Below are 21,760 nucleotides of genomic sequence, written 5' to 3'. Positions count from 1 at the left end.
ACACAGCTGCCCTGCCTTGGCCTGGCAAGCCACTGGCAGCACAGGCACGGCCTTGAAAGGCTCCTCTGAGACTGCTGGTCTGGTTGCCTCTGGCTCTCCCTCTGCCCAAAGGACCTTTCCATGCAGAGAGGAAGAAAGGAGGGCAGAAGAGATGAGATGGGATGGGCGAGGGGAACAGAGGAGGCAGTTGCCCTCCACCACTCCTGGGTGTGAGGGAGGGCAGGCCAGCAGAGGCTGGCGCATGTACCTGCATGGTGGTGTGACTCAGAAAGTGGATGCATTCGTGTGAACATGCAGAGTGTGGCCCGTCTAGGCCCCTTCAGCCTCCCATGCAACCTGGCCTACAAGTTCAGATACATCGGGCGCCTGCATGGCCAGCTGGCTGAGCGGTCATGTTTGGAAACCTCTCTCAGCAGAGCCTGCCCCACCCACCTCTGAACCAGCAGACTCCCAGACATAAACAAACCAAGGCCCCTGGGCAGCTGCCAAGATCTATCTTCTTGGCAAGAGCCAGGGGTTGGGGGGGGCCCCTCACTCACCATCCTTCAGAGTAAACAGGGGTGCTTATTTATGCTGGGGCAGAGAAGAAATCTTGTTGGATAAATCTGGTGTGGGAGTGGGCGGAGAGCATAGGGCATTCAGAGTCTGCTCTGGCTTAGGTGACGGGCTGAACTCCACTGGTTTCCCCGTCTGGAGCCTGGAGATAACACCTCCATGAGGCCACAGGGAAGCATCCAGTCAGGACATTGTCATCTCTCCACCCTCCTCACTTCACCTGCAGCATGAGTGGGGAGATCTTGGCCCTCTCTTCCTTCCTGCCTGCTCTCAAAGCGGGGCCTGTCATAAAGTCCTGTCCCCAGCACCTCCACAGTCTCCTGAAGCTGTCCAGAAGCCCTCCCAGCTCTGCCCCATGCTGCTTCTCAGCCACACTGCAGGAGGGGAAGGGGTGAGCAGGACACAGTCAGGGGCTGGCTGGCTGTAAACCCAGCACTCCTGCGCTGCATCCCCTTCCTGACACTCCATGCACAAGCCCAGGGGTCAGCTGGGGAGAGGTTCTGAACAAGGCGAGAGGGGACTGATGCCTCACCAGGCCTGGGAGAGATGACAGAAGGGGAATACAACCCTCTGACACTACATTTTCCAGGAACTGCTGTTAAAAAAAAAAGAAAAAAAAAGAAGAAGAAGAAGAGGGAGAAGAGGGTGGGGACCTCATCTGTTTTCTGAGGAGCCAGATGGCTCAACTCCACCTCCACTGGATGTCTAACCAGTAGTTCCCTCTCTAGTCTCCAGGGCATGTGCCTCCCAGAGGTTAAGGCAACACACGGATGGAAAACCTGCACTCTCTAATCACCTGCCAATGCCCAAGTGCACCCACAATTGATGACATTTTTTTCCCCACTTTACAAATCTAAGACAGAGACAGCCGTTACTTTTCTGTGTCACATACATACTAGAAAGCAGAATGGCGAGGCTGAGATGACGATTTTTAAAAATGGAGATAGGGTCTCAATCTGTCACCCAGGCTGGAGTGCAGTGGTACAGTCGTGCCTGACTGCAGCTTCAACCTCGCGGGCTCAAGTGATCCTTCCACCTCAGCCTCCCAAGCAGCTGGGACTACAGGTGCACGCTACCACGCCCGGCTAATTTTTAAATTCTTTTTGTAGAGATGGGGTCTGACTATGTTGCCCAGGCTGGTCTCAAATTCCTGGGCTCAAGTGATCCACTCATCTCGGCCTCCCAAAGTGCTAGGATTACAGGCAGGAGCCACGCACCCAGCCAACAATGTTTTGTTTTTGTTTTTAAACAGGGAAGTAATTGAAGGCACAACCTCAAAGACAACTAAGTGGATCTAGCAGGAACAACCAACATCCAAATTACCATCACCAAGGCTGAGCTGCTTCCCTGGACTGTGAGCCCCTATCTGTCCCCCATCACACCCTGCTCCCCTTGGGGCTTGAGGTCCCCTACTTTCTTGGGGTGGGGCTGGGGTGAGCCTCTCCAGGACAGCTGAGGAACTTTAGCTGCCTCTAGGGTGTTTCGGTAACTCAACCCCAACAGGGCTGCTCTGGTCCGAAAGCCAGCTGGTGAGTTCTAAACAATGGCAGGGGGTGTGCGGAGAGGGGGAGGCTTATGAATTAAAAATAGATGCTAGTAACCGCCAGGGATCTTGCAGAGAGCATGCGGGGCTGTGTTTACTAGGGAGAGAAGAATACCTCCTATTCATGCCCAGAGATCCGGGCAGAACTGCTACTGCTTCTCACACCAGCCCAGGGCCTCTGGGTGTGGGGGAGTCAGCTGACAGAGCAGGGTTTACTGATGGCTGGAAGACCCTTTTCCTCTGTGACAGGGAAGCGCCTTTCTCTCCTCACGATCCCCAGGGCCACGCCCATTCCTGGAAGGATAGCTCCAGGTCAGGAAATCTAGGTAACTCAAGGGGAAACAGCAACCAAGAGATAAAATCATCCCCCTCGGGCTGAGGCAAACCTGCTCTCCATAGACTTTGCATAAAATGGTCCCCAGCTGGGTTCAGTGATGTCACCTCTCAGATGAGTCTCGGGTACAGACTAGGATCCCTTGTCTCCCTGCCAAGACCTAGCTGGGTGCCATAGACAAGCAGTCTATTGATTCCCCTAGGCCTTAGTCTATTCATCTGTAAAATGGAGATAACACCTGCTCTGCCAACTTCACAGGTATGTTATAAAGATCAACCAGGTCACACACCTAACAAAGCTGAGGGTTCTAAAGAAGGATATAAAATAGTCACAGGAACAACCATTTCCCCCATTATCACCCTGAACCCAGAGAACTGTCCCCTCATCAGGTCACCCAAAGTCTCTGGGTCTCGTCTTCCATAAGCAGCAAAAAAAGAGTTCCTCCCTCCCATCTGGGTATCTCAGGCATGGTGAGCCACATGGCAGAGCCCCACAGAGAAGCTCCCCAGCTAATGCTTCCCCCAGGTCCCACTTCCCCCAGGCCCCTGCAAACATCCAGTCTTTCACCAGCTTCTGTCAGTGCCCACTGCCCACCCCAACATCTTCCCCCTGCTCAGGAGGTCTTCATGGGAGTCCTAAGCAACCAAAGACAGCAAGGTTCACGGTTTCCCTCCTCATAAAATAGCTGCATACCGGAGACTCCTGCTTGACAGGATTTTTCTAATTTGATTTTTAAAATGTATTCATTGACTCACCCATGAGAGGTGGGCCTGGCTGCCTCTACACGCAGAGTGTCTGCTCATTAAGGGCTGAACAACCTGGTTCATTCTGCTGGGCTCCTCCAGCTCTCAATTTCACAAAGCCACGCCACCCTTTTAGCCAACGTGTGCAGAGCTCCTCACTCTGAGAACAGACTTCTCCCCACTGGAGGCTAGGCTTGCAAATGGTTCAGTCCCATCATTTTAAATACTATCTATATGCTGACAACTCCCAAATTTATGCCTCTAGCTTGGATCTCTCCCCAGAACTCCAGACTCGTACAGCTGACTGCTTATTTGGCATTTCCACGTGGACGTTTAATAGCCACTTCAAACTGAAGGTACCCCAAACGTAGCTCTGATTTCTGCCTCCCCACCTCACACCCCTTGCCAGGTACTCATTCCATTTGCCATCTTCCTTGACTCAGTTATTGGCCATTTCTTCTTTCTGGCTGCCAGGCCGCAAATCTGTGAACCACATTTGACTTCTCTTTCTGTCATGCCACATAGAATCATCAGAAACCTTTGTGGCTTGATCTTTGAAACCAATCCAGAATCCAGCTACTCTGCCCCACCCCCAGAGTAGTTGGACAGCTTCTGAACCAGATGCCCTGCTCACACCCAGTTCACAGCACTTTGGGAGGCTGAGGAAAGCCGGATCACCTGAGGTCAGGAGTTTAAGACCAGCCTGGCCAACATGGTGAAACCCCATCTCTACTAAAAATACAAAAATTAGGCAGGCGAGGTGGTGGGCGTCTATAATTCCAGCTACTCAGGAGGCTGAGGCAGGAGAATCACTTGAACCCAGGAGGCGGAGGTTGCAGTGAGCAGAGATGGGTGACAAAGCAAGACTCTGTCTCAAAAAAAAAAAAAAAAAAAATTGGGATATCGTCACCTGGCTTAGCTGTCTCACAGGATTGCTTTAATGAATTCATGAAACAATGTCTACAAAAGCACTTTCTACGTTGGAAAAGTACAAAACCAAACCCGAGCTGCTATACAGTGCCGGGCACACAGCGTATACACAAATGCTTGTTGAATGAATGAACATCCAAACATTTTCAAATGTCAACACGCACAAGAACCTGAGAAACAGTCTGTGTTGATGAGAGGACAATTTAAAACTATATGTGGAGATGGATCTGCTCTGGTGATCATCTAAGGTAAAAACAACTTTATATCAGAGTTTCCCTTGGAACTTTGACGCTGGAAAACCCACAGGGCCTCACATGCCCCAAATGTAGAATTGTTTGGTCCTCCATCATGTCTCCTTCTCTCACTTCCACTTGAGCTGTCTTCTCTTTCATCTGCCCTCCCACTGGACCTTCCAGACTCCTCCTTCCACAACAAACAAGCTGCCTCCTGCCCACAGTCATGCACTTGGGCCCCTGCAGGCTCTTACTGCAGCTCCGCTTGCCCTGGAGCCCGCATTAATCGCAGTGATTTTTTCTTCCTCTTCCTCCCCCATTTTGTGCCCTCTGGATATGGGACCAGCATTCTACTGTACTCAGTGTTGCTTTAGCCCGGCCTCCTTTGAGGTCCCTGCCATTGCACTCTTCTCCCCCACCCTCCAGTCATCAAAGCTACCAGCTGCCCTCCTTCCTGACCACTGTCCTAGGGGGCATCTCCATGTTGTGGACAGCCCATCCCACAACCTAGCCTCTCAGCTCTTGCCACTGCAAATTATCTTTCCATTCATTCCTTGTTTGCCATGCTCTATGAGTATACTCGGACCTTTGTCTTCCCTATCCCATCCCCCAAATCGTAAACACCAATGCCCTCTCCTATCTCTCACTCCTCTTTATTCTTAACATACCTGCTCCCTCACTCCCTCAGTACCCCCATCTCCTTTTCTCCACATTCATCAGCCTTCTCCTATTCCCACCTCCTTCTCTGCTAGCCAAGATTTCAAGCATTCTCTGATCCAAACCCCCAACTCCTCTGTCACCCTTACATGCCCTCCCAGCAACCCCCAACCCTGGATTAGCCAGATAATCGTTCAGCTCTGTTCCTACCCTCTGGCTAGGACCACTACAGAGAAAACAATGTGCAACCACTAGGGTGCTGCCAGCACAAATTACGAGCCTCTACAACACCAGACAGGTCACCCGTGAGTTCCTGCTCAGAGCCTTGCTCTGCCCCAAGCCAAAACTTTACAGCCCTTCTCAAGCCAGCCCTTCCCACCACCCCTACTATTCACAATAAACAGTTGCACTTTTGGTTTCTTCCCCCATAGAAAATAAAAACAAAGTAAGAATTCATTTCTGCCTCCCAGAGGTGACTCTTTGTGACCAAGGACCATGCTGACATCTGGATCTCACACCCTTTCACCTACTCACTGACCTCACCCCAGTGAGAATTCCCCTTCCTCACTGCTATCTTCGGTCTCTCCCTAATAGGGCCCTCTCCAGTCAACATGGAGGTGGGCTCAGGTGCTTCCTGACTCGAAAAAACCAACAAAACCAGACTGCCTCCACCTGATGCCCTCCTTCTTCCCAGCCAAGCTACACACCTGCCTCCACTTCCACCCTCTCCTTAATCCACAGAAGCTGGCTTCAGGTCATGGTTCCCAATGACAGCCACTGCTTGCTACTGCCTGTGCACATTTCCAAACCCAGATGTGACCTGCCCCTTCTATGCATTTCACTCTAATTACTTCCTCCTCCTTCAAGCTCATTTTTCTTTTGTTATGCTGCAAGTTTACTTCTATCCATCTGACTGCTCTCTCTCAGGCTCCTGGTGCTTGGCCTGTCACTTATATGTCAGTTGGATCTGTCCACGGCCTCCTTCTCATTCGACACATCCTCCTTTGAAGACCTCACCCATACCCATGATTTCAACCTCAGTGCCAGCTCCCAGAGCACTGGCCCCGGCTCAGGACTCTACCCCACAGACCCAATTACCAGCTGGTCCTCCCTAGCTGGACAGCTCCCAAAGGCACTTGCAACTCAACAGGTCCAAAACTGAACTCATCACCTTCCCCTCAAAACACGCTCCTTCTCCTGTGATTCCTCAACTAGAGAATTCCCCCATTTCTTTTATTTCTCTTTATTTATTTATTTTTTTGAGACTGAGTCTTGCTCTGTCGCCCAGGCTGGAGTGCAGTGGCTTGATCTTGGCTCGCTGCAACCTCCGCCTCTCAGGTCCAAGCAATTCTCCTGCCTCAGCCTCCCGAGTAGCTGGGATTACAGTCGCCCACCACCATGCCTGGTTAATTTTTGTACTTTTAGTAGAGACGGGGTTTCACCATGTTGGCCATAGTGATCTTGAACTCCTGACCTCAAGTGATCCGCCCACCGCGGCCACCCAAAGTTCTGGGATTACAGGTGTGAGTCACGTGCCTGCCCCAATCTACTCTTTATATTGAGACCTAGAGGGACCTCGTCCTGCCAGTTTCCTGCCTAGCACCCCCTGATAGCTTCACACTATTCCCAGACTCAACATGGCAAAGCCTTTTGTGATGTGGCCTCTGCCTACCTGTCAATCCCCAAAAGTGCTAGATGCTCTGGCCATAATGAACCCCCAGTAGCCCCCAGCACCAGCTTGTGTGCTTTTGTACGTCCTATGCCCTCCCTTCCCCCTTCCCCTCTCCCAGTTCTTGCCTGGCTAAATTATTTAAGATTCAGCTCAATGGTTTCCTCAAACAGGTCTTTGCCAGCTCCTTGCTCTCTCCTCAAGTCCCCTCTCCCTTGAAGCTCCCACAGCAGCTCCCATCTGTCTGTTCATTCACCCACTCGTCCCCCTTCTAGAGTGAGCTCCACAAGGACAGCAACACTGGCTTGTTCATTCTTGTAGCACAAAATAAGGATTCAATAGATACTTGTTACATGAATAAAAGAACGAATATATAAATTCATGAAGTGCCAAACTAGCTTTTCTCCTTCCCAAATCACCCTTCACGGATTCCCTATCTTCTTTGGTTGGTGCCAATAGTAAAGATGATACTACTCCAGGCTCTATTCCAAGTATGTTATATATATTAACTCATTTAGTCCTACAACTGTACTATTATTATCCTCATTTTCCACTGGTGACACAAGCATAAAGAGGTTAACTGAGTAAGTGGCAGAACCAGGGTTGCTTCCAGTCTATGCTTTAAACTACTATACATATTGCTTCTTGATAGCCCATTTAAGGAAAACAAGTCAACATTAATACCAGTATGAACAAAACACAATTTTGAAAAACAAAACCCTGAGGAAACAAAAATTAGCCATCCTGGGGATCATCTCTTGTTTTTGGCCTAGTCATATCTGACTCCTTTAACCAAGGCAGATAACTATGCAGGCGGCAGGGTGTCAGGATCTGCCAGGCAGGGCCCCCGGTTCAGCTCCCCAGATCTCAAGGCCCCTCAGCAGATGGCCCTTGCCTTTGAGTCTCCCCCTGCCCCAGAAGGCCCACCTCACCTTGTCCCCGATGCCTTCGGCCTCCTCAGCCAGGAGGTACACGTTGCTACCATCGGCCAGCAGCAGAGCAGTGTCGGTGGTGGAGGAAGAGCGGGGACGGCACTGGTGCTGGTGCAGGATGGCGGCCAGGCTGCTGTCCTGGGGGGCCTTCCGCAGCAGGTGAGGGCTGCCACGCTGGGGCTCCAGGGAGCTACTCTTGGTGCGCCGGCTGCTGCTCCCGCTGCTGCCGCCCCCACTGCTGCTGTGCAGGCTGGCGCCCCGCTTGATGGAGGGCCGGGACCGGATCTGCTGCAGCACACGGTTGAAGGCAGTGGGCCGGGCAGGCAGATCGTGCAGGGACATGGCGTAGGAGACGCGGTGCATTTCCGGAGAGCGTTCCTTCTCATCTGGGGAGTCATGGTCGGACATACCCTGCTGCTGCTGCTGCTGCTGCTGGGAATCCTGAGACGTCTGGTGCTCCCTTTCCCGAGACCGACGGCGGCTGTGGAACAGGTGCTTCAGACCGTGGCCAAACATGGAGCCCTCTGACAGCTGCTGGATTTTCTGAAGGGGGAGAGATGAAGAACCCTGGTGAGTGGAAAGCTCTTGATTGCCTAGTCAGTGTGGGGTGAAGGTGAAGGGTCTGTCCTTGGTGGACTGGCATAGCTAATGCAGCCATCTGAACCTGGAAGATCTCTATAGATGGCATGTCGTGCATAAAAGGTCACTTTGCGAAAAGGTGGCAACCCAGACCCATCCTTTCATTCCCAAAGAGATGTGCCCCCATGGTTTTCCCACAGGACATTCCCAATCAAAATGTAGATTCAGAGTTTCTAGGAATGATGCTCTCAGGGCTTCAGTCTGAGGCTTAATGGCATACATAGGTAGCACTTGGCTCATGGGGTTGTATCCCTCTACATTGATACCCCCAGCCCCAGTTCTTCCCTCCTTCCAAGTTAGACATCCCTTCAAGCTGTACCAGCTCTTTCAGGCCACCAAGCATTGATTTCCAAAGATGCCCAATTCCAACATTCGCCCAGGAAAATCAGGGTCATACAATCAGGTTACACTGTTGTAGCAGACACTGCTAATTGCCTACCCAATATCTATTTCTCTTTCTTTCTTACCAATCAAACTGCAAGGACTTAAATCACTTTGCTAAAAATTCCTGCTTCATCAGACTCCCTTGCAGCTAGGAGTAGCCACATGACAGTTTGGGCCAACAAAAAGCAAGGTGAGTTTCTGGGAACACTTTTGCTTTCCTGATAAAGGCACTGGTCCTTTCCACATCTTCCCATCTGGAATGGGAATGCAGTGCCCGGAGATGCAGTGGCCATTCTGCAACCTGATGAGGGCCTGCACACAGATGGTGGAGCCCAAGGGACAGTCCTGGGAACTTGAAAGTCTATGGAGCCACCAAACCAGTTGTGAACATCTATCCTGGAATTCTTGTTGCATGAAATAAACCCATCTTTGTCTACACAACTCTAGTATGATTTTCTGTTATTTGCAGCCAATCTCATTCCTGATGCGGTTGGCAATGAAATAAACTTTACTTCTATGAGCAAACCTTGTGACATAGTCAGTAATGTGACCAATTCTTCAGCATACACATCGGAACAAGCTATCCAAATGAGTGTCTTTCCCCTTAGACCCAAAGAGGCCCTGCAACCCAGTGCTGCCCTGGCCACAGCCTTTCCTCTCAGCCCTGTCGCTGAGATTTTCCAGCTGCTCCTCCAGCAAGACTGTTCCCAGAGGGGCAGCTGGATGGCCTGCCAGGGCGAGCAACTGTGGGATAATTCCAGACAGCTGCTTCTGTCAGGGGACGGCTTATCTGGCCAGGCTGAGCCCTCTATGAGAGCTTTGGAGCCAGTGGGAGGAGGGGTGAGACTTGGAGGACCAGGAGACACCTCACATTCTGCAGCTCCTTAGAGGAAAACTCAGGACCCAGCCATGTGGGACTCAATGAGCCATAGCAGGATTTCCTGTGATGAACAACCTACAATCTTACCAGGCAGCCTCAATCATTTAAAAAATGTTCCAAAAAATTACACAGACTGGATTTTCTTTTTTTTCCCCTAGAAACAACCTTACAGAGCAGAAAATCTAGACCATATAGAAACCAAGAAAAAGCAACCTGACATCCTCTGAATGAGCTGACCCCACTCTTAGGTTACTTTACAACTCAGCCTTGAGTTTGTGCAGATGGCTGCACTTACAGCTGGATACAAATAACCACACCATTACGTATTTGTGTAAAATATTAGGATTTTCATTTTTCACCTCATTTGAGCATCCCCAGAATCTTCAAAGTAGGTGAGGCCCTTACATCACCCATTTTACAGACCAGATAAATTACATCATCACAACTCATCACGAACTAATGGTTTTTCATTTTAAAGAAGCTTTGTATCCTGCATTATCCTATCTGGTTTTCCTAAATAGTAACAAAACCAACAACTGGAACATCTCCTTTTAGAGATGAGGAAATTAAGGATACCACGATTCCCTCTCAAGAACTGAATTCTGGGGCGGCCCTCGAGATGCTAAGTTACACAATGCCAGGTTTTCCCACAGGAGTTACCATCCCCTGGGGGCCAGCTTGAGGCAGGATCACAAGGCTCACCTGAATCTGTGCTGGGAAGAACCAAGATGTCAACTCTGCCATGGACTTGGAACGGGCCAGATCCTGCAGTGTCCAGAACAGGGACACGCCAGGACACCTCCCTCTTCCCTAGGCCCAAGCTGATGCGAGACCTCCCTCCAGGTACTGTGATGGGGCCAGCTGGCTCTGGCATTTGCCCAGCTGCCTCTGCCAAATCGTCACATTCCATAATACAAATTGTCTTTCTAGCATTCTATTCCAGGTCTCTTCCTCTTCTCCCCCCATTCCGAAACTGGCTTCTCCAACACTGAGGATCCACTCAGGCAGAAAGAGTTTCCCTTCTAAAGACTTCAGCAGAGGTCCTAGAGTTCTGAGGCATTTCTTCTCCCCTATCCCTGGGAGGCCAGTGGAGGTGCCAAGGAGAGCTATGGCAGCCACTAATGTCTGCCATATTGCCTTGGAGCCTAAAATCTTTGGTCAATTTGCTTTTAAAATTTATACAACAGCATTTTGCAAAGTGCATTCTGATTTATACTGTCATAATCTGACACTAGCCTAATCTCAGGAGCTAGAAATGTGAGACATCATAGCATCAGTCTATTTTGCAGATGAAGAAATGGAAGCACAGCATAGCTAAGTGGCTCATCCAAGCCACAGAGAGAAACCCCCAACTTCTAATTGAATTTACCTTCATGGGCCCATACACTGATTTCTTTTTTTTTTTTCTTTTCTTTTCTTTTCTTTTTTTTTTTTTTGAGACAGAGTCTCGCTCTGTTGCCCAGGCTGGAATGCAATGGTATGACCTTGGCTCACTGCAACCTCCACCTTCCAGGTTCAAGCACTTCTCCTGCCTCAGCCTCCTGAGGAGCTGGGATTACAGGTGTGTGCCACCACACCTGGCTAATTTTTGTGTTTTTAGTAGAGATAGGGTTTCACCATGTTGGCCAGGCTGGTCTCAAACTCCTGACCTCAGGTGATCCGCCCACCTCGGCCTCTCAAAGTGCTGAGATAACAGGCATGAGCCACTACACCCGGCCCCATACACTGATTTCAAGACTAAAGTAGGTAGGGTATTTGCATGCGTCCCAGAACAGTATCAAAGGCAGGAGCAAAACAAAAATGCCTGGGTCAAGGGTTGTTAGGTCCCCTGAACTGCAGTCGTGATCTGCCCATCCCATGTTATAGGACAAGACCCTCAACTATAAAGTCTTTACTTCCCATCTTCCTGAGCTGTCCTGTGGGTAAAGGAAACCTAAGGAAAGTGACCAGGAGACCCCAGGACCTTTGCCCCAGCAGACCAAGGAGTCTATCAAAGTCTGTGGCAGGCAGGAGGGAAAGAACAAAAAAGAAGTTAAAGAACAATGTGCGGAGAGAGGAGATTGCTCCAAATGAAGGGGTTTTTCCTCACTTATAAGGTGCGAGGCGGGAACAGCAAAGTGACGCATGGGCTGGGCCGCTTCTTTATGTGGGTGTCAGGGAGGAGATGGTTAAGGAGTTTTGACATAACACAGTAAGTGTTTAAAAAAAAAAAAAAAACTCAGCACATACACATAACCAGCTACAAGTTTCAGAAGTGAGGAAAACCATGGTGACTAGCTTAAGGGAACTTAGCCGCCAACGCAGCAGAAAGCACCACCTGCTCTGACTAACAGGTTCCAGCTCCTAAAATGTCACTTGCTTTTCCACATTGACTTTTGCTTTTCCCTGGCTGCCAGAAACCATTCTGGTGGCCAAATGAAGCCATGTAGTAGAGAGCTGAGAGGTGGGACACAAACAGGGCTTTCATGATCCATAAGACCGAAGCAAGAAGTGCCGTCCCCAGAATTGGCCAGAAGGTAGTCAGAAAGGAGAGCCTCCCAGGGTGAGTTGCCCTGAGGAAGGAAGTGAGGGGAGTTGGCTGTCCCTCCCTTGGAACTATCTGAAAGGGCAGGAAGGACCCCATCTCCTTGGGTGACATTGTCCTTTCAGGAAGAAAGGGAGGACTAGATGGCTTCTGAAAGATCCTTCCTGAGAAGGCTGTGGTTTCTGAACAGTTGGGCTTCATCCGTCTTTCTCCCTGGGTGTGGGTCCCCCAAAGGGGAAGTTTGCTCCAAAATCTGCAAACACAGCTGCATAAATCCAAAACTAAAATGTCTCGGGGTACAGTGTCATTGGCACCATCTGGTTAAAAATGACCAAAAGTGGTTTCTAATTTTTACAGGTCCCCGTGTTCTCAACAAATCCCAGGAAAGCTTAAAGTCACACTAATCTATAGCTAATTTTCCCACCTGGCAGCTGACTGCATAGCCCTTCCTCCTACCTGGGTTTGAAACTCCTTCCGCCCTACCAACAGTTTGGCTGTGAGGGTTCAGTGGGGTGACTGGGTCACCCTGAGCCTTTGCCAGCCTAGGTTGCCAACGTTCCTCTATTTATAGGGTCTCTATGGAAACAGGGCCAGCATTAGAGAACTAATCACTGTAAAAACCCACAGAGTTCTACTCTCAGGATCCAAAGTGGATTGAAGAAGTCTCCAATTGCCCTTAAGAAGCTCTGGGTGGGGAGCCTGGGCGGGAGCAGGAGCGGAACCATTACCCCAGGTTTGGTGCTGATGATCACAGTGGTGTACAGTAGGCAGCTGCAACTGCTCAGGCCCACTTGGAGTTTCTATTGGAAACCCAGTGATGAAAGCTTTTTGGAATCATTTCTTTCTTTCTCAGCCTCACAGCTGACATTAAAAAAAAAAAAGTCTCAACTCATGGGCACACAGGCAAATAATTCCCCCATTCTCAATTTTATTTTGATTCCTTTCTCCTTTATTGCTTAGAGAATTCTGCCTGGAGCCAAAGCAAGTGGGAAAAGGTCACCTCATCCACCATGTCTTTAGGCAGAACTGATTCAGCACACACCAACATAGAAGACTTTTATTAAAGTTCCCAGCATGGTGTGCCCTCTCTCTGCCTCTTTGCATCCTACCCATCCTTCACCACCTCGCCACTCCATAAAGACCTCTCTGATCACACCAGTCTGCAGCGATTTCACCCTGCTCTGAACACATAAGCGCTCATTATCTGCACCACTCATTTTGCAATTAATCGTGTACTGCCTTGCGACATCGCTTCCAGTGCTCTCTCCAACTGTTATCCAACTTCTCACCTGCTGATGGACGGAACCTTTGAGGACAATATGAGTGACTGGACAGCAGGAGCTACAGCACCTACATCTGTGTCCCTAACATTACCTGGCAGAGGCCTCAACACAAACATGTAAGACTGCTACGTAAATCATTTGTTCATTTATTTTCTGAGCAGCCACTATCCAAGTCTCTACAAATCCATCTTACAAAGGTGATTTTAATCCTTAGATGGCTATCTTTTCCAAAGACATAACCTTTCACAAATATTTCAAATGCTCCAACAGCCTTTTCTTGTGTCTAACTCAGATTTCTCCTGCTGTAGTTTAAACCCTCTTCTCACTCTATTATCTTAGTAACCGCCAAGATTGAGTTGGCTTGGGAGGAGATGAACACAGGCCAAGGAGCCAGAATGTGTGTGATGTCTTCAAGAATGGCTTAGGGAGGGCTCGGGTGGGGGGGCTCATGTCCTTATAGCCAGCTTTGTTTTCCCTGGTGGACATCACTCAGTTAACCTGGCTGGCATAAGGAAGCCTTTAGTCATTTGGTTTGAAAATAACTGTTCTTTTTTTTTTTTTTTTTTTTTGAGACAGAGTCTTGCTCTGTCACCTAGGCTGGAGTGCAATGGCGTGATCTCAATTCACTGCAACCTCTGCCTGCTGGGTTCAAGCAAATCTCCTGCCTTAGCCTCCCGAGCAGCTGGGACTATAGGGGCACACCACCATGCCTGGCTAATTTTTTGTATTTTTAGTAGAGACGGGTTTTCACCATGCTGGCCAGGCTACTCTCGAACTGCTGACCTCGTGATCCCCCCGCCTCAGCCTCCCAAAGTGCTGGGATTACAGGCGTGAGCCATTGCGCTCAGCCAAATAACTGTTTTTCTAGCACAGTCACAAAACATACCTGTTATCCCCAACAGCTTTGTTCTAACTTCTTACATGAAGAGAGACTTCAGTGTTTGGCTGACAAAGGTGGACCCTGTCCAGTTATGGCCTCATTCCAAAAATGTACCATGCTAGTAGTCTACGGGGATTTCAAAGGCAGATGCCATTTCTTAAGGGAGAGATGAAAACAGAAATGAGTTTTGAGTTGGCCTTTAAGACCACCACTGAGAAGCTGCCTGAGCCCTTTTCCCCAGCTCCTGATAACCCCATACTCTTTTAAAACTTCAACCCAAAATTTAGGTCCTATCAGATGTTTCAACTCCTTGTTGAAGGAAATTCTTAATGGGATTGGCAGTGAAGACACAATTAGATACACAAAAAGCAGCACATTCTGTAAATACTGAGCCTGCCAGACAGTTCCCACTAGAACAACTAGGGCAGCTGGGAATTAATCTAGAACTCAATATGTGGCAGGAGAACAGGGAGCTTCGTTTGCCACATGCTTTCCCATCGGTCACCAGTTCCCCCAGAGCCCACATACAGGGCTGCTCTGGATATTACTGAAGGTTGGAGGGGGTGGGGATGGGGCAATCCTGGGCCTTCCAACCCTCTGCCTGCCTCATAAGGTACAAGCGGGACAAAACAGATAACTTCAGCATTTGCACTACCCTCCATTGTTCCTGACCATTCTAGTCAAACAGGGCAAAGACCCTACAAAAGCACTTGCTACCTCACTCCCCCCATTTGGAAAGCCCCTCTTCTCTTGTTTGGTAATAAATGTTCCACCCCTTCTTTAAAATCCTGCCCTAGGCTGTGCACAGTGCCTCACGCTTATAATCCCAGCACTTTGGGAGGCCAAAGAGAGTGTATCACCTGAGGTCAGGAGTTTCAGACCAGCCTGGCAAACATGATGAAACCCCATCTCTGCTCAAAATACAAAATTAGCTGGATATGGTGGTGCATGCCTGTAGTCCCAGCTACTTGGGAGGCTGAGACAGGAGAATCGCTTGAACCCAGGAGGCGGAGGCTGCAGTGAGCCGATATTGCGCCACTGCACTCCAGCCTGAGCGAGACAGAATGAGACTCCATCTCAAAAAAAAAAAAAAAAATCTTGCTCTAAAGCCACCTCTTGCAGAACAACTTTCCTGATAAACCCCCATAAGTTTCTGATTGCACTGCATGATGCATTAAGCACCCTTAAACTTATGTGTATTTCCACTATGGTTTTCTTGCAAGTATTTCATCCTATTTGACCTAGAAGCTCACCTGGAGGTGAGGCCAAATAACCAATTTCCCATTTCTTTGTTTTTAGGCATACCTCAATTCTACCTCCTCTGATGAAACTTAGCCCAGGCGTCTGGCTCCCACCTGAGATTGCAGGAATCTTCAAGCCTTAACATATCTACTGGGGCCTCAAGATGCAGCAGGCCCTCAGAGAGCCATCCCAACCATAAGCTCCTGGAGAGCCCCAGGAAATGCACACATCTTCATCCCACCCACGTTCTTATGAAGTAGTTTGTCTTCTCCTTCATTTAAAAAATGAAGAAACTCTCCACTCCCACTGCTTCGCTTGACTAACATTTAAAAAAAAAAAGGAGAAACTGAGACCTATAAATTTTATCAAAACCCTGAGCCTTGAAAAAAAATATATATAATAAATAAACAAATAGAAAACAAGCAGGGGCTTCTCGGGAATGTCAATTTTTTTTTTCTTGACTTGGGTAGACGAGGTGTCTGTTTTGCTTCTGTTATTTAAACTGCACACGTTTTCAGGCACTTTTATAAGCATGTTTCACAATTTAATTCAGCAGCACCTTTCCTGCTGAAGGTGGTCAGTATCTGCTGACTGCATGAACCCTTCTCTAGCGGGCTGTCCGCGGGAGCACTGAAGGAACACAGGCCACTCACAGCGGGAGGAAGCTGCCTGTGACCACCAGGAAAGGCGGAGAGCCAGCAAGGAGAACCACACAGGACTCAGCTGTGACTTTCTCTCAGATATCTGGCTTCAAATTATTTTTCCTGCTCTTCACTAAGTAGGCAGGAAGACCAGTGTATGGTGTGACTAGAACATGAGCTGGAACCCAAATAAGTCTTGAGTCAAAAGTGCTTCAAATCAGGAGGAGAATGATGGAATTTGGAGCTCCCCCTTTTTCTTCAGGGAAAGATATTAATACTGCTCAGAAATCTCCGGGGAAATTACTTACAGGGGCTTTTGTGAGAGGAAAGAGAACCTTAGGGGAAGTCCAGGCGGAAAGCACGGGCCAGCATCCCCAGATACCTCCTTTCAGGAAAGGGTCAATTCTTCCCACTGCACAAGGGGTGAGAGAGGTGGGGAGGTTGGTAACTTCCTCCCATGCCTTCGGGCTTCCATCACATATCAGGACAGAACCAGCTCACCCTTAAGCTTGGCCACTCATCCTGGGCCTCAGAAGTATCTACCACACATTCACATGTTTTTTTGTTTTTACTTTTGTTTTGAGATAGGGTCTTGCTCTGTAGCCTAGGCTGGAGTGCAGTGGCATGATCACGGCTCACTGCAGCCTCAGCCTCAACCTCCTGGGCTCAGGCGATCCTCCCACCTCAGCCTCCCAAGCAGCTGGGACTACAGGTGTGTGCCACTGCACTTGGCTAATTTTTGTATTTTTAGTAGAGACAGGATTTTACCATGTTGGCCAGGATGATCTCAAACTCCTGGCCTCAAGTGATCCACCAACCTCGGTCTACCAAAGTGCTGGGATTACTGGCATGAGCCACCCCCGCTCCTGGCCCGTATGCTGTATTTTTAACAGGAATGTGTGTTCCCTGTCTGCAGTATTCCCCTAAGCTCCCCGTCTCCTCCCATATGCAACGGAACTGGGTTTTCTTGCTGTAGAATTCTGGTGTACTTTTGGTCAGCCAGCACTCTCTGTGGCTTAGCAACCCCAGTATCTCCTGGCTTAGCAACCCCAGTATCTCCTCCCAACAAGCCGGGAATCTGTTAGCAGCAAAAGACTGGGCGATAAGGAAAAATGAATCGAAACATGAACTCGAGTGGTTCAACAGGAATTCAAGCTGCAAGTGGCTGAAGAATGGGACTGAATTTTTGCGTTCCTGTTGTGGGAGTGTCTACTGAGATTTTCCCCGAAGGTCCCACAGGTGTGTGGAACAGTTGAGAAGGCCCTCAATGTACCTGCATGAGCCTCCTGTGAGGCAGTGTCCATTTTTAGGTTATTTTTAATTACAGTTTTAAAATTGCTATTTAACTACTACTTTTCACTGGCCCTTCCCACCCTATAATCACAGATCCCAGGGCACTGTAGCAGAAATTCACAGTGCACAGTAAGATGGTCCACAGTGCTAAAGGACCAGAGGGAGACCATAGGAGCCCCTGAAACCACGGACTGTCACTAAACACCATTCAGATCTCTTTGGCAAAGATAAAAATTCTCTCCTCTTCCCCTGCCTCCCCAACCTCTATGGAGGTGCTTTATACAGAGTCTCTTATTTTTTTGTTTGCCCCAAGATGATTTCTTCCAATGCACTTAATTCATCACAGTGCCTGGAGCTGTCATGACAAAATAGAAGTGGGGCTAAGGTACCAAAAGTTATCATCTCCAAAGTTTAAAATGAAAACAAAAGCAAACCAGACTGCTTATCTGCCTTGACCGAACACAGGGATGAGGTAGGGAGCATTAAAAATTAAACACCCTTCTGTGGTACCACCAACAAATCTAAAACCAGTCAACTTCTACCCAGTTCCAGAGCCAATAATGGAATTTTCTATCATTGGAAAACTGTAACAGTATTGGAAAACAACTTTTCCAGAAAGTTTGGAGGGGCTGGGCACGGTGGGCTCACACCTGTAATCCCAGCTTTTTGGGAGGCTGAGGTGGGAGGATTGCTTGAGCCCAGGAGTTCGAGACCAGCCTAGGCAATATAGCAAGACCATGTCTCTACAAAAAAATTTAAAATTAACCAGGCATGGTGGCATGCACCTGTAGTCCCAGCTACTGGGAGGCTGAGGTTGGGGAATCACTTGAGCCCGGGAGTTTGAGACTGCAGTGAGTCGTGGTCATGCCACTGCACTCTAGCCTGAGTGACAGAGCAAGATCCTGTGTCTAAATAAATAAATAAACAAGTTTGGACACACTCCGATATTCTTAGTCCCTTTCCCCAGAAAAAGGCTTAGAAAAGTTGGGTGATTTGCCTGAGACCACACATCAAATCAAACTGTGAAAGTCCCCAAGTCACATCTGGTTGGAAGTCCCTTGCACCCGGTAGTAAACATGTTGTGATGAAGCAGACAGAGATAAACAGGAAAAGCCCTGCTGTTTCCCTGAGCTCCCACAAGCAGGCTGCCGCTGGGTTTTCTGCTCCTTACTGGGTCCACATTGCTGGGTTCAGTGGTATGTTTTATCGGGGGCGGGGTGGGGGGAACCTTCTTTTCTTGCAACTGATTCCAATTCTGGTTGAGGGCAGTTCGGCAGTTAATACCAAATGTAAAGTTGTTACTACATCTGCCCCTGACCAGAATGAGGGCATCGCCAAAAAAGAAAAAAAAGAAAGATGATACAGGAGAGTGGAAACGAACAAGCTTAAGGCATCCCTTAAGGCGTCCCTCTACAGAGACACTGCAGCCCCCATGCCATGACCAACCCATCTTCCTCATGAAGGCAACTGGGGGAATAAATGGCGAAAGCAGTTTCCACTGCTGTCCTGAGTTGGAGAGTGGGGAATTTCCAAGACCGCCTCTGACAGACTCAGCTGAGGGTCTCATCTGGTCAAAGAATCAGGGTTTGCTGGACCGGTTCAGAATGAGGCTGAAGTCAGCAGCAGAAGGCTAGCCTCCTCCCTACAACAGCATTCAAGGGACCCCTTTCCCCTCACCATCTCACTTAAAACAGGAACTACACCTCCTGACCACATGGGATGGACTCGCAGGTGACGGCAGAGATAAACACCAAGGACTCCCTGGGTCTGGCAAAAGCTCAAGCTTCCTGTGCAGAGAGAGCCTATCCCACAGAGATCCTCTAGACATAAGGCTAGCCACGAAGCTCTGAAAAGGACAGCGGCAGAACCAGAGGTCAGATTTGAATAATTACTGCAAAATTTAAAAAATACACATAACAATAACCTAGTCGTCCCCCTTTTCACTCCCCCCCAAGGCACACAGACAGGTAACATACACAGGTAAGAGCACACACACTCACCTGCGCTCTGACTTCCTGACTCTGAGCCGCTCAGGCCAAATGAGGAATGTCATTGGCTTATTCTGGTGAGCTCCTTAGTGGCTGCTGCCATAGGATACAGGCTTTATTAAATGCAACGGAGTCCTTTCCGTTCTCCTAGCCCAGACCCCACACCTTCTCTGGAGAAAATAACTGAGGCATCAATCTCCAAGGCATCTAAGTTCCTTCCTTGGGCTGACATCTCGCTCAGCCGGACGGTGAGCTGGCTTGAGAAGCCTGAGCCTGCAGTCCCTGTGGCAGTTCCGGCAAAGGTGCATTATTTATCTCAGCTGCTGTTTTAATTGATAGAGATATATTCAAGACAGCTCGCCAATTGTCTCGGCAACCTCAGGCCAGAAAATAAACATCTCCATGTGAACAGTTCTTTCGGCTTCTGGTTCTAGCTGCCGTCTCAGCATGTATGCAACTTGAACTGAGGCCCCAAACCAGCCCAAGCACTGCTCCACCACCTGTCAGTTCTCCACCCTGGGGGTTGGTTCAGCAGCAGGCAGAGAGATCTCCAAGCACTATCTTAACCTCTGGCTCCACCTAACGGCAGGAAATCCACACCCCCTGTTCACAGACCGGCAAACTGAGCTTCATCCAGGAAGGCGCTCAAAGATCCCGATGGGGCCGGCTCACGCCTGTAATCCCAGCACTTTGGGAGACCAAGGCGGGTGGATCACCTGAGGGCAGTTCAAGACCAGCCTGGCCAACATCGTGAAACCCCGTCTCTACTAAAAATACAAAAATTGGCCGGGCGTGGTGGCGCGTGCCTGTAATCCCAGCTACTCGGGAGGCTGAGACAGGAGAATCGCTTGAACTCAGGAGGCGGAGGTGGCAGTGGGCCGGGATCGCGCCACTGCACTCCAGCCTGGGCGACAGAACGAGACTCCGTCTCACGAGAAAAAAAAAAAAAAAAGATCCCAATGGGTAGAGACTTACTCAGCAAGGAAAACTAATGGTCACCTGCTGTCCACTTTTTGGTTAGCATCTTGGATTTTAGCCCTTTGTCTGCGAATAGCACTTCACACATTATTCAAACAATCTCGGATGGGTGAGTCACTAAAGCGTTTGCTGAATAATGGGGAACAAACACAGAGGCCTGAAATGGAGCTGAAAGACAGAGGCACAAATGGTACCTGACGTCCCCCCTGGGGTGCCAGCCAAGCATCCGCTCATCCTCTCTGACCTTTGCCTAACTTCCCCCCTCACTTGTATCCTGTTAAAGCACTTCTGCGTGGAGTGGCAAGAGCTAAGTCGCGGGTTGGGCTTGGCGGGGGATGGTCTGCTCACCTTTAAATCAGGAGGCTTGCTTCGGGGACCTGGGTTGGGCGCCGCGGCAGCGCCAGCGTCTGAAGTTGGCCCGCCAGCAGAGTTAGCACCCGTGGTCTCCCCAGGCCGGAGGTCCGCGCCCGGCAGGTGGGAAGCGGCATCTTCCAGCCCAGCTCCATCCTCTTCGCCCTGTTGTTGCTGCAGCTCGTCCGATCTGCACCTCTTCATGTTGTATGTGGGTCGGCAAGGGGAATCTGTCCTTTCAGCGCGCCGTCTTGGGGAAGACCGCACCCCCTCTTATACTCAGAAATGAGGCCTGGGGTCTAAATTATTAACAAGGAGGGGAGATGGCAGACCACGATTTCTCGAATTAAAAAAAAAAAATTCTTAAAGGCGGGTGAGGGAGGGACGAGAAGGGGGAGCCTTGGTTACAGCTTGGAATAGTTCATTTCGACCTGGGGAGCGAAGACAGGTCACAGTCGAGGCTGGGCAGCAAGAGTCCTTGGGCAGTCATTGCAGGAGGGAGAAGGAAGACAACCCCTGGCCCCCAAACTTTCTGCTTCAGGGCACCGGGAGGACGGAGAGGAGCTGGGCGGCACAGCGCATCCCTCTCGGCCGGCCGGGCTGCGGGGCGAGGCGGGGCGCGGGGCAGCCGGCCGGGCAGGTCCTAGTCGGCCGCCCTCGGCGCCGGCTGCTGCTCCCGGCCCTGCAACCAGCCCCTGCCCCGCATGGGCCGGTGGCGGAGGCCGCAGCGCGCCCGGCCCCCTCCCCGGCCCGCGCGCCCCGCTCCCCGCCCGACGCGCTGCCTGCTGCAAAGCCGCGGCCGCGGCCCGAGCCCGCGGCGAGCGCGCAACCTACCCCGCCCGGCTGCCTCCGCCCGGGAGCGGGAAGGCGAGGCTAAGAGGGAGTGACAGCGGCAACCGGCCAATGGGAAGCCCGCGGGGCTGAGGGGGCGTCGCGCGGCCACGTTTTTAGGGTTGGTTGCACCGTGCGATCCCCCAGGAGAGGGCTGCAGGGCGATGCTGCTGCGTTTTTGCATTGCGGAGAGCGGGCTGCCGCGCAGGGGCCAGGACAGCCGGCGTGGGAGTCGCAGTTTCGGCGCCAG

General features: G+C 50.1%; 1 protein-coding gene across 3 annotated transcripts in view; it reads right to left on the bottom strand.

The window, feature by feature from the left end:
• TMCC2 (transmembrane and coiled-coil domain family 2) overlaps positions 1–21,487 on the bottom strand; it is a 44,485-nt gene extending 22,998 nt beyond the window's left edge. Inside the window, exons 1-2 of one of the 3 annotated variants that reach the window (XM_005540579.4) lie at positions 20,677–21,487; positions 7,597–8,139 (exon numbers count right to left, since the gene is read on the bottom strand). In XM_005540579.4, the coding sequence (XP_005540636.2) occupies positions 7,597–8,139; positions 20,677–20,883 (750 nt within the window). In that variant the 5' untranslated portion in view covers positions 20,884–21,487. Of the gene's footprint in view, positions 1–3,187; positions 3,359–7,596; positions 8,140–19,362; positions 19,816–20,676 lie in introns of those variants that run through there. The other 2 variants (XM_065540554.1, XM_015448912.4) reach the window with 2 other exon arrangements.
• Positions 21,488–21,760: the final 273 nt, after the last annotated feature.

Source organism: Macaca fascicularis, chromosome 1 (genome assembly GCF_037993035.2).
Source record: "Macaca fascicularis isolate 582-1 chromosome 1, T2T-MFA8v1.1".
NCBI lineage: Eukaryota > Metazoa > Chordata > Mammalia > Primates > Cercopithecidae > Macaca > Macaca fascicularis.
Note: the sequence above shows the minus strand (reverse complement) of the source record. Positions and strands in the feature narration are given on the sequence as shown.